At 42.7% G+C, this 12350-nt stretch overlaps 1 protein-coding gene across 1 annotated transcript in view; it reads right to left on the bottom strand.

The window, feature by feature from the left end:
- Nucleotides 1-12350, bottom strand: part of STIM2 (stromal interaction molecule 2) — a 71634-nt gene that overhangs the window by 12576 nt on the left and 46708 nt on the right. The window contains exons 4-5 of the mRNA XM_083630334.1: nt 1969-2080; nt 1403-1518 (exon numbers count right to left, since the gene is read on the bottom strand). Coding sequence (XP_083486460.1) covers nt 1403-1518; nt 1969-2080 — 228 coding nt within the window. The remainder of the gene's footprint in view (nt 1-1402; nt 1519-1968; nt 2081-12350) is intronic.

The raw sequence follows: 12350 nt of genomic DNA, 5'->3' as shown, positions 1-12350 counted from the left end.
TTGTCCACAGACAGCTTTCCAGGTCACGTGGCCAGCATGACTAAACTGCTTCTGGTGTAACGTAACACCAGGAAGGAAGCCAGAGCACACGGAAACGCCGCTTACCTTCCCGCTGAAGTGGTACCTATTTATCTACTTGCACAGGCGTGCTTTTGAACTGCTAGGTTGGCAGGAGCTGGGACAGAGCAATGGGAGATCACTCTGTTGCGGGGATTCAAACAGCTGGCCTTCTGATTAGCAAGCTCAAGAGGCTCCGTTTTTTAGACCACAGCGCCACCCACTCCCCATGTGCTCTGTGTGCGCATCAGAGGTAAGAGGGAATGCGGCTGCCCACCTTGGGTCACCCCCCCCCCCTTGTAGTGGGGAATGTTGCCTGTTGTTATTAGATAACATCTCTCTCTCTCTCTCTCTCTCTCTCTCTCTCTCTCTCTCTCTCTCTCATTTTCTCAGGGTTTGGGTTGGGTGTGGCATGGTGGGTGTGTAAAAGCAACATTGTGTGATTGTCACAAACAGGACTAGCAGAGCACTGCACTAACTTCCCATGGCAAGCATGAGGTGGAAGAAATGTCAAAGAGCAATTCTTCCAATGTCCTTGGCACCAATCGCGATTTTTAATTCTTTTTAATAAATGTCATCCATAAAATGTCAAATTTCAATTGAAAAGTTGATAATAAAATACAAAATAAAAATGTGTAGCACAAATTCAATAGAGAAGGGGGAGGGACATAGAAAGAAGGGCTGGGTGGGATCTAGACATTTTTCAATTTATCAAGGTATGAGTGCCATTGTGGTGGTGTTGTTATTTTTATTAGGTATTTTGTGGTTTTATATCTTGAATTTATTCTGTGTACCGCCCTGAGACCCCTAGGTATACGGCGGTATATAAATTCAATAAATAATAATAATTTTTACACCCCCCCAAAAAAAAGGCTAGTTCAGAATTTGACTGCCCCCTTGCCATTTCCTTTCACTTAAAAACAAGTGAAATGATAGTTTGCATCTACAGTTTGTCTGAAACAAGGCAGCTTCAAACCATGCAATGAAACTGGTTTGCTATAATTAGATGACTCATAGTTTAGGATTTAGATGTAATGCTAAATTGTGGCTCATCTAAAACAGAAGTGAAAGCTTCCTAACTCCTTAGGACTGCACAAGAGGATAAAATAGCACACAAATCCAAGACTTACCTAGGTTTATTCCTGTCTTGATCAACCATGGTTTATTTTTATACTCAAAACACACCGCTGAAGGATACCCACAATAGTATCATTGGACATATCCCTCAGAGGAATTAGCTAGCCTAAATATTAACGTAAATCACAGTTCAACAGAACAATTCTTTCTGCTAGCAGTTTAAAGGTGTGTACCTGGGGAGGAGGCAGAGAGAGGAAATAATACTAACGTGTGAGAGGTCCAAATAAGACAACATCCAAGGCCTTCAGCTGTAGTTTCTGCCGGTGGCTCCGATCAATTATTTTCAACTGAGAGATCATAAATGCGGCTTCATTAACTGCTATCCTGTACACAATAAAGCAAGGATTTTATGTTCCTTGTCCTGAAAGCAACTGTTAGAGACACAACTAAAAATGCAGATTCTATTGTGTGCAGTAACTCAAAGTCACTGAGAAATAGATAATATGTTGTGTGGTTTATCAAATTTCATGTACAACACTAAACCAGAGATGGTAGATTTTAATGTACCAAACTAACATCAAGTTTGGCATTAACAGAATGTCTTTGTTTAAACTGATATAGCATGAAACTATACAGAACTGAATGACTTTGTCAGTTTAAGTGCAATAATGTACCATCAAAAAAGCAGATTTCTTAGGCTAACAATGTTTTAGATGTAAGAAATGTTTAATCTTAATGTTTAATATATTTCACTAAGCATGCTCTGCACAGAGAGCCCGACACTGCAGGAGCACCCAAAAAAAGTACAAAACTTATCAGGGCTGAAAAATTCACCTTGGCAATGTTGTTCCTTTGACGTTATTTTCTCTGAAAGTCTTCTCATACTGAGGAAGTTCAACAAATTCTACCAGCCACTGAAGAGTCTCCTCCTGCGTCCAGTTGTGAACTACAACACAAACACAAATACTATTTTACACTGGCTAGATTATCAAGAATTAAAGCAACTGTACAAATAAAAAAGCAATGGCAAGTTATTGGCAGGTTCGCCGTCTTCATCATGTCCTCATCCAAGTCAAGATTACAGAAAGATTATAAAGAAGTAATTCTTAAAAATATTTCATTATTAAAAATTCCATTGCATGATTGAGAAAGAAAAGGTCTTGTGACCAGTGAAGTGTACACAGAGTTCTTGATCCTATTATTCTTCAACTCATACTGTGGAACGAAGCGGATGCAAACAGGTTGTGTACCCACATAAGGGAAGATCTCTACTCGAGTTTGGTAGAACATCATGTGGGTCCATGATATTTTGGTGACACAGAGAGCATGCTAGTTGGGAAATGAGAAAATTAAAGAAAGCAACATACAAATCCTAAAATACTACTGATAATTAAAACTTTAAAATACAGTGCCATATAGACTGGTATCAATCTCAATTTCAACCGTGCTGCTCCTTAAATATAATAATAATAATAATAATAATAATAATAATAATAATAATAATAATAATATATTTTTATACCCCAGTCACTCTGGGTGGCTGCCAACAGAATATTAAAAACACGATAAAACATCAAACATAAAAAAAATTCCCTAAACAGGGTCACCTTCAGGTGTCTTCTAAAAGTCAGAGAGTTGTTTATTTCTTTGACATCTGATGGGAGGGCGTTCCACAGGGCGGGAGCCACTAACAAGAAAGCCCTCTGCCTGGTTCCCTGTAACCTCACTTCTCGCAGTGATGGAACCGCCAGAAGGCCCTTGGCGCTGGACCTCAGTGTATCCAAAATGAACAAAGAGGAGCAACCAGCAGGCTCAGAAGAACTCCAAAGTCTCAGAAGACGGCACTTTGGAGTCCATTCACCTTCCCAGCCAAACCAAACACTGACTGAGCATGCTCAGTGGGTAAGGCGAGAGAGAAAAGGGGAATGGTACGGAGCGGCTCCACAGACGAAGCTGCACAGAAGCATTCCACACTGCAACGTTTTGCATCCGCTAATCGCCTACATAACAAAACAATTAAAATGCCCAGTGTTCACCCAGCTAAAGGGTTTATCTTTATCTTCACATGCAACGCTTATTAATGTGAAAGCTAGTGGCTTGGCTAGGATAAGGCTCTCTACGTTCAAGACCTTGCAGACAAGAAAGCACAATCGCTTAAATATAGAAGGAACCGTAACCTTGGCCTCAGCTGACAGCTTTAGGAATTGCATGATGCCATCACAACAAGCTAGTAACATTCTCACTGGAATACTAAGAGTGCTTTTAGCATGCCAAAGTGCTTGCTCCCACCCAGCGCAATCTATTCTTTTCTTTCTTTCAAAAAGAAGGGCATTCTTGTTTCATGATTCACGAACCGCCAGATGATAACCGTCCGCATGGCGGAGGAAACCAAAGTCAGCCTTAAAAATACCTAGGCTCAGAGCCATAGCTAGGTGATCTTGCACCCCTGGCAGAACCGTCCAGATTGCGCCCCCTAGCCATGGACAAATTAACTCTTCTTTCCACCTCTCCTCCACACACCCCCTTCCACCCATTCAATTCACCCTCTATTTCTTATGAGGCAATAATCAATATTTATGTTTATGGACATATTTTTAGCCGATTTTGCGGGGGGGGGGGCATTGGCTGCGCCCCTGGCAGGGACCCACCTCACCACCCCCTAGCTACGGCCCTGCCTAGGCTAATAAACGAGATCAGTTTACACTGTCTGGCAAAGACAAAGGATGAGAGGCACAGCTGAACTTCCTGGAGGGGAGAATTCCAGAACTGGGCTGCGGCCACAGAAAAGACACTTACATGCCCTGTCCAACTAAGCATCAATGCAGAGAAGGGGCATTCCTTCAGGTATCCCAGTCTGAAGCAATTTAGGGCATTATAAGCAATAATTAACACTTTGAATTGTGCTGAGAAACATATTGGTAACCAATGCAACTGTTCTAAAATGGGTAGAGCATGCTCCCAAAAGCCATATTCTCGTAAGCATCTGGACCAGCTAAGGCTTCTAGAAACACAGAGACAGTCTTATATAATTATCATCATCATCACCATCATCATCATCATCACCATCATACATACATACATACCCAGCCCATATGGCTGGGTTTCCCCAGCCACTCTGGGGGGCTCCCAATTGAACAACAGCAACAACAAAAATAATAATAAAGTGATAAAGCATCAAACGTTAAAACTTCCCTAAACAGGGCTGCCTTCAGATGTCTTCTAAAAGTCAGATGGTTGTTTATCTGTTCAACAGCTGATGGGTGGGCGCCACTACCGAGAAGGCCCTCTGCCTGGTTTCCTGTACCCTCACTTCTCACAGTGAGAGAACCACTAGAAGGCCCTTGGAGCTGGACCTCAGTGTCCGGGCTGAACAATGGGGAGGGGGGAGATGCTTCTTCACATATACTGGGCCAAGGTCGTTTAGCGCTTTAAAGGTCAGCACCAACACTTTGAATTGTGCTCAGAAACATACTGGGAGCCAATGTAGGTCTTTCAGGACCAGCGCTATATGGTCTCTCCCAGTCACCAGTCTAGCTGCCGCATTCTGGATTAGCTGTAGTTTCTGGGTCACCTTCAAAGGTAGCCACACGTAGAACGTGTTGCGGTAGTCCAAGCAGGAGATAACCAGAGCATGCACCACTCTGGTGAGACAGTCTGTGGGCAGGTAGGGTCTCAGCCTGCGTACCAAATGGAGCTGGTGGACTGCCAACCTGGACACAGAATTGACCTGCGCCTCCATGGACAGCCGTGAGTCCAAAAGGACTCCCAGGCTGAGCACATGGTCTTTCGGGGCACAGTTACTCCATTCAGGACCAGGGAGTCCTCTACACCTGCCCGCTCCCTGTCCCCCATGTCACAGCAACCCTAATCTACTTGCTGATCCTGACCTTCTTAATCCAATGCATTACAATGTGCCACATGAAATTAAAAGCTTATACCATACCCTCGTCATCCTTTGAAATCCATTTCACCTCTCACTGTACTCCTCAAACATAATCTCTGGTCTACAGGCAACGGCCTGTTCAATGGCTTTGGTAGTTCCGAATCTTCCTAACTGCAGTCTTTGCTGCCCTAGACTAATGACTGCTTGCCTCCAAACTGTTCCTTCCAGACACTTTACTAAGCCTGTGTGACTTGGTTTTGTTTTAGACTTCAGGTTAGCAATACATAGTTCATTAACTGCTTTTAAATCTGACTTCTTCTTCTTGTATTATTATTATTATTATTATTATTATTATTATTATTATTATTAAGCTCCTGTAGGCTGGCAACTCCCGATTTAGATAAACTCCAAGTCTTGTTGCTTTCACTGTTAGAGTTCTGGGGAAAGTAAGGGTGCATGGAGTTCAAAGAAAATCCACTACGAATTAAAAGCATAAGTAGTGGCAGGCAACTTAGAGAAAGTCACAAAATGTCACAAAACAGGAGCTCATTATTCAGCTTAACAGTGAGGTTCTATTCACCGCAAAATTAATTTCCTGTGGAATCTGGTGGGAGATTTTGCAAGGATTAACATGTTGGTGTTGTTGAGATGCTAATCCCACTACGGCTCATTTCCAGAACTTGCTTTACCAAAGTTAGAGAGTTGTCAGTGGGAACAAACACACACACACACACACACACACACACACACACACACACACCTTCCTATAGGAAGCCCCAAGCTGTATGCTTCCAGAGAAGATTTGGAACGTGTGGCCTACCCAAATGACACCAGAGACAATGCCTCGTCATAACACGTATCAGATAAAAAATCTATAAAAGACCTAAAGCTTCAAAGCAAAACACAACTTGCCATAGGCACAAAGCGTGCCAAAGCAATGAAGCACACTATCACATCTTGATTATTTTGGACAGGTCTTCCCTGCAAGCTAGCATTGCACCAAACATACCACTAATCAGCAACCAAGTAGATAACATTTTTTCAAGCTGCCCCTCCTTCCTGGGAATATGATTTCTGCCAGTTGGGGATCATGCACCAAATGTGATCACAGAGTTTTGCCACGCTTGCCAAAAGGAGCAGAAATGTAACCTCTTATGTAAAGTATCTTATTTGTGTGTGTAAAGCATATTGTTTGAGAGTTGCACTCCCGACCAGGGAGATTCAGATAACCAAAGTTTTATTATTCAAAACATTATCATCAACACAGCAGAGGTCTGAACAGACTGCTACATTCACTCAAAGCTCTAATACACAGTGGTTTGCTGTTGTTTTAAGAAGAAAAAAACAGTGCTGGCAATCACCATGAAGTTGTTACAGTAAGTATCACACTTTTAACATTTGGGGAAAAGGTGCTGGTACTTGAGTACCTTGAGTACCCCAGGAAAAAAGCACTGCTAATACAGTATAATCTCCCCAGTTCCTCACCCCACCCTCCTTTTCCAGAGTGCCACTTGGTTTCTTTTAAAGAGGCTCTAACACATATTAATAATAAGCAACAAGAACATTTATGTTAGGCTAATTACATTTCACATTAAGCAGGCTTTAATTTAATTTTTTTAAAAAACCTTATAAGTATCATTGTCTTCCTTTAGTATCACTTCGCTCCACTTTTCTAAATTTGCAGTTTATACCTGAAACTTCACATCTAAAGCAATTTCAAGTACCCCAGATTTACTGTGAAACTCAAAATAGGAAAGAAACTCAAAATAGGAACGGCAAGCTTAAGACCTCTCCACCCCAATTTAATAGCTGTGTGCAGAAAAGCAATCATGGTTACTAGCTATACTGAATAAATAACAGCTATTTACAGTTAGCAGTAACTTAAGAGAAACTTAAATTTGCCTTGGGCAGTTCTCCTTTCAGCATTAGCAAAAGGGGCCAAGTTGTCCATCTCTGCTCAAACTGGTGCCAAGATGTTACATAATGAAACAACAGTGACGTTTACTCTAAACTCACATTCAACCAGCAATTTAACATTGCAAGCATGCGCTTCCAAGAAAGGGATCTGGAACTCCAGCATTGGCTTATTTGAAAAGGAATTTGAGGTTACATATTGTATCCCCAGTAGTGCTTGGCTTGCATTCATTTCCACTGTCTAGCTATTCAAAACCCGTGGCTGCCAATAATGAAGAATGTGCAATGCAACCATAACATTTCTAGATGGTATGCAACTTGTTCCCAGTGGCTGGAAGAACATCTGCTGTGCACAGAGCCTTAGATACATTATTTGAAGATGGTCGCATGCTGCCCACGCCACATTTGTGTTGGTCTGTTTCTCCACTATTAGCGCTGTTCTTTGCACATATGCAATTTCAACTGAATGAATTACTGTGCCAGAAGGCTAACTCCCAAGTCATGCAGATTAACCATTCAATAGCAGAGCATTTTCTCACTACCTGAGGCACCCTGACAACTTGTTAAAGGTAAAGGTAAAGGACCCCTGGAGGGTTAAGTCCAGTCAAAGGCCACTATGGGGTAGCAGCGCTCATCTCACTTTCAGGCCAAGGGAGCCAGTGTTTGTCCACAGACAGCTTTCCGGGTCATGTGGCCAGCATGACTAGACCACTTCTGGTGAAACAGGACACCATTACGGAAACCAGAGCACACGGAAATGCTGTTTACCTTCCCGCCGCAACGGTACTTATTTATCTACTTGCACTGGCGTACTTTCCAACCTTCTGAACAGCAAGCCCAAGAGGCTCAGCTGTTAGTCCTCATTCGCTTCTGGATGAAACACTAGAATTTGTTCTGCTTTGGACTTGAGCAATTTGCTCCTAGCCTGCTTTTTGCGTTATAGAGTATTCACTCTGAATGCCACCCCCCTCCCCAATGTGCGCACACAGCAACAGGAATTATCACAAGCTTTACATGTTAGCATCAAGATATATGACCAGAGTGGGGAACCTTTCTGAGTGAAAAGGGCCAGAATCCCTACTGGGCGGCTTTCTGAGTGGGGCCAGAGACAAAAGTAGGCAGATGAGACTCATGTTTGTACACTAGGCTACATTCCAGCCATGAAAAACACCAGACATTTCTACACATCTCTTCCTCTTCCACCCACGCAAGCAAGAAGCATTATCACACTTCAGGAGCATATTCCAGCAAGGGAAATGCACGCAAGGAGGGCATGGAAGAGTGACCTGGGGATAATTCTGAGAGCCAAATATAGAGGGTTGGAGTGTTACCTTTGGCCCCTTGGCCCAAGGTTCCCTACTTCTGACATGCAAACACCAACAGTAATACAATGGACACTCGGGTTGCGAACGTGATCCGTGCGGGAAGCACGTTCGCAACCCGCAGCATTCACAACCCGCAGCGCCATGTGTGCGCACGAGCGCAGGTTGCAATTTGGCGCTTCTGTGCATGCGCAATGCACAATTTAGCGCTTCTGCACATGCGCCAAAACCCAGAAGTAACCCGTTCCGGTACTTCTGGGTTCGGCCCGGTGCGCAACCCGAAATCGCGCAATCCGAAGTGTCTGTAACCCGAGGTATGACTGTACTTTCAAACGAAAAGCATTTTTGAACCGTTTATTATTTGGGGTATTAAGAGGGAGGGATTTATGCATATGCACCTGTATAAATGGAAACATAGTAGCACATGTAAAAAAATGTACCTTTTTTAAAGAAAGGAGAAGGACATTAATTTATGAACACACAGTGCAAGATGTGGCGATCAAAGCTATGGGTGGAAATCAATTCATTGCTAAGGAAAACTGTTCTGTCAGCTCAAGCATTTTTGCTTGTCCAACTGATCTCCCCTCTCCTTTGTCCACTTGCTGCTCTCCCAACCCACCAGAGAGGACTTGGCGGGGAGTGAGGGAAGGACCATTGCCCTAGCAAGAGACCTTGCGCTGGCTTCCACCAACAGAACAGGTTAATTGAATCTTCCTGTGTATTTCTTTTGTTCCCTTTTATAGTTTTATTTTATTTTTATTAAAGAATAAAACAGAACATACAAATGAGAAAAATGACAGATATTAACAATAAAAAACGTATTTATTCAGTACAAGGAGCTTTCGGTGATAAAGTCAAAAATCAGGAGCTATAGATTTATGAAAGGGGTGTAAAAACACAGCAGAATGGGTTAGTTAAATCTGGCCCTATATTTCTAGTTCATTTGATGGTGTGTAGGCAGCCTCTTTCATTGTAAAGTCTGTAGAAAAAACTGCAACCTCAAATTACCATTCTGCTACATAGCTCAGCAGATATTGGACAAGTCTCCTTCAGCCTAACTCAGAGTTGTTGCACTGCTAAAATGCTGGGAAGAAAATCAGGAAGGTGCCAGCAAGAGGGGAAAGGAAGGAGGGGTACATCCAGGTGCACAATAATTTTTCATTTTTAACTGAGCCCAACACATTCTGAACAATGTTCTTCCTCAGGGACACTTCTGAACAATAGATTTCAGCCTGGCACCTGTACACTGCGGCAACTTATTTTTTCCTTGGGCACCTGGAGATCATCCTTTCTTTATGTTTCTTGTACAAAAGACAGGACACAAATATAGCACATAAAACACAGCTGTAATTATAGAAGAATGACCAGAACAGCTAAATGCTTTAACAAGATAAACAGCTTTCGATACCATCAACCATGGTATCCTTCTGGAGGGCTGTCCGAACTCGGAGTGGGTGGCACTGCTTTGTGGTGGTTCCAGTCCTACTTGGACGGTTGTTCCCAGAGGGCATTGTATGGGGAGTGCTTTTCAGCCCCGTGAAGCCTTCAATGTGGGGTCTGCAGGGCTCAATACTATCCCCTATGTTGGTCAACATCTACATGAAACTGCTGGGTGGTTTGGAGTACGTTGTCAGCAGTATGCTGATAATACCCAGCTCTATTTCTCCTTTACATCTGCAGGTGAGGCAGTGGAAGTGCTGGACCAGTGTCCTGGATGAGAGCCAACAAACTGAAACTCAATCCAGATAAGACTGAGGGACTTTTAGTGGGTGGTTCCCTAGACCGGATGGGTGGGAGATCGCCTGCTCTTGATGGGGTTATACTTCCTCTGAAGGAGCAGGTTCGTAGCTTGGAGGTACTCCTGGATCCTTGGTGTCACTCAAGGCTCAGGTGGCCTCGGTGGCTCAGTGCGCCTTCCATCAACTTCAGCTGGTGGCCCAGCTATGCCCCTATCTGGACAGGATAAGCCTAACTACTGTTGTCTATGCTCTGATAACCTCAAGGTTAGATTACTGCAATGTGTTATATGTAGGGCTGCCTCTGAAACGGTTTGGAAACTTCAGCTAGTGCAGAATTCAGAGCCCAGGTTGCTCACTGGAGCAAGACGGTCTGAGCACATTACACCGATCCTGGTCCAACTGCACTGGCAACTTTAACCAGGTCTTTGGTTGACTGACATCCTATGTCCTTTTAAAAATTCAAAATGTGTTAATGGGTTGTTTTTGTTTTGATTATGTATTTTGTGGTTTTATATTCTGATTTTATCTTGTGAACTGTCCTGAGACCTACAGATATAGGGCAGTATATAAATTTTAATCATCATCATCTTATGAACAATCTGCAATGGAATGGTCTCACAATTTCATTATTTTTTAAAAAAGAATCTTAAATTGATGCCTTGGCATAACCTAATCAGACACCTCATGATGAAGTATTTCTGGGTAGGGCTTACTTTGGTGCTTAATCGGCCATGATCAGTACTATTTATGGCCTGTGACTCTGACACACAAATACCTTTCAAGCAAGCTCAAGGAAGTTGATGTTATTGACACCATCCTTTACACGAGCATCTTAAATCCATTTAATTCCATGCCAATAACTTGCTTAACCTGCAGCAGTTAACCAAATGGTTGGGAAAGCAAAGCAAGCCACAATTTTAATTAAAACAAAATACCAAATTAAAGTTGCCATTAAGGACAAACATACATTACAGGGCAAGAGAGTTAAAAATTATGTTTTCTTTTCCACCATCCTATTTTTGCATGGCCTAAAGCAAAATGCAGACCTGTTTTGCAAACTAGAATATTGAATTTATGCAAATATAGCTGTCCAATTAGATTCATAATAGAAGGCTGACATGCTTTTAGCACCCCAGGGGAACTTGTTTACAGCTCCAGTTTGCAGATTAATACCTGAAAGTTAAACCAGAGGTTAATTAAGTCCATCTGGTTGCAAATGACTTTGGAATGTTCAAGGAACAAGAAGATCTCATTTAGAAAACCAAAGTAAATAAAATAAAATAATAAGCAATAAAACTGTTTGTTTACAACGTGGTAGAGATGTACTATATTCATGGTACACCAATTACAATAATTTCTACAATTTACCATGGATTATCTAGTGGGGGACTTGTGTGAGACAAAACCTAATGATTAGTCTCAGGGGGAAAATATTCAAACAAGCAAGAAAAGTTTTGTTAAACAAAAAAAGTTTATGTCAGGAAATGCATTCTTTCAGGTAGAAGAATTGAGGAAATGGAACAACACCAACTTCACCCTCTAAGATAAGACAAAATAGGTAAAGGTAAAGGGACCCCTGACCATTAGGTCCAGTCGTGACCAACTCTGGGGTTGCGGCGCTCATCTCACTTTATTGGCTGATGGAGCCGGCGTACAGCTTCCGGTCATGTAGCCAGCATGACTCAGCCGCTTCTGGCGAACCAGAGCAACGCACAGAAACGCCGTTTACCTTCCTGCCGGAGCAGTACCTATTTATCTACTTGCACTTGGACGTGCTTTCGAACTGCTAGGTTGGCAGGAGCAGGGACCGAGCAACAGGAGCTCACCCCGTCGCGGGGATTCGAACCGCTGACCTTCTGATCGACAAGTCCTAGGCTCTGTGGTTTAACCCACAGCGCCACCCACGTCCCTGCCTAAGACAAAATGGTTATGACCAAAATGCTCACCCTCCCAAAATTAACCTATCTATTCAAAACTCTTCCAATCTGGATTCCCCCAACCCAACTCCGCAAATGGCAGAAAAAATTACACTTGTTTATCACACAAAAATCCAAGAATAAACCCCAAATACCTACACCTCCCGTTCTCAGTTGGAGGGTGGGGAATTCCCAATATAGAACTATACTACATTGTCAACCAAGTGCACCACATAATCCCATACATTTTAGAAGACTAGACAAAACATTGGGCACACTTGGAGAGAGACATCGTCAAAAATACCTCCACCACAGCATACCCATTCTTCCCAAACAACGTAAGGAAAATCCCCACACTAAACAGGTTTGCACAAACCATACTTAAAGCATGGCAGGAAGAAGCAGGTAAACTGTCTCCAACTCCATCTCCACTAATTTCCCT

Source organism: Podarcis filfolensis (genome assembly GCF_964270895.1).
Source record: "Podarcis filfolensis genome assembly, chromosome: 9".
In the NCBI taxonomy this organism is placed as follows: domain Eukaryota; kingdom Metazoa; phylum Chordata; class Lepidosauria; order Squamata; family Lacertidae; genus Podarcis; species Podarcis filfolensis.
The sequence above is the reverse complement of the archived record's forward strand: the minus strand, read 5'-3'. Positions and strand labels throughout refer to the sequence as shown.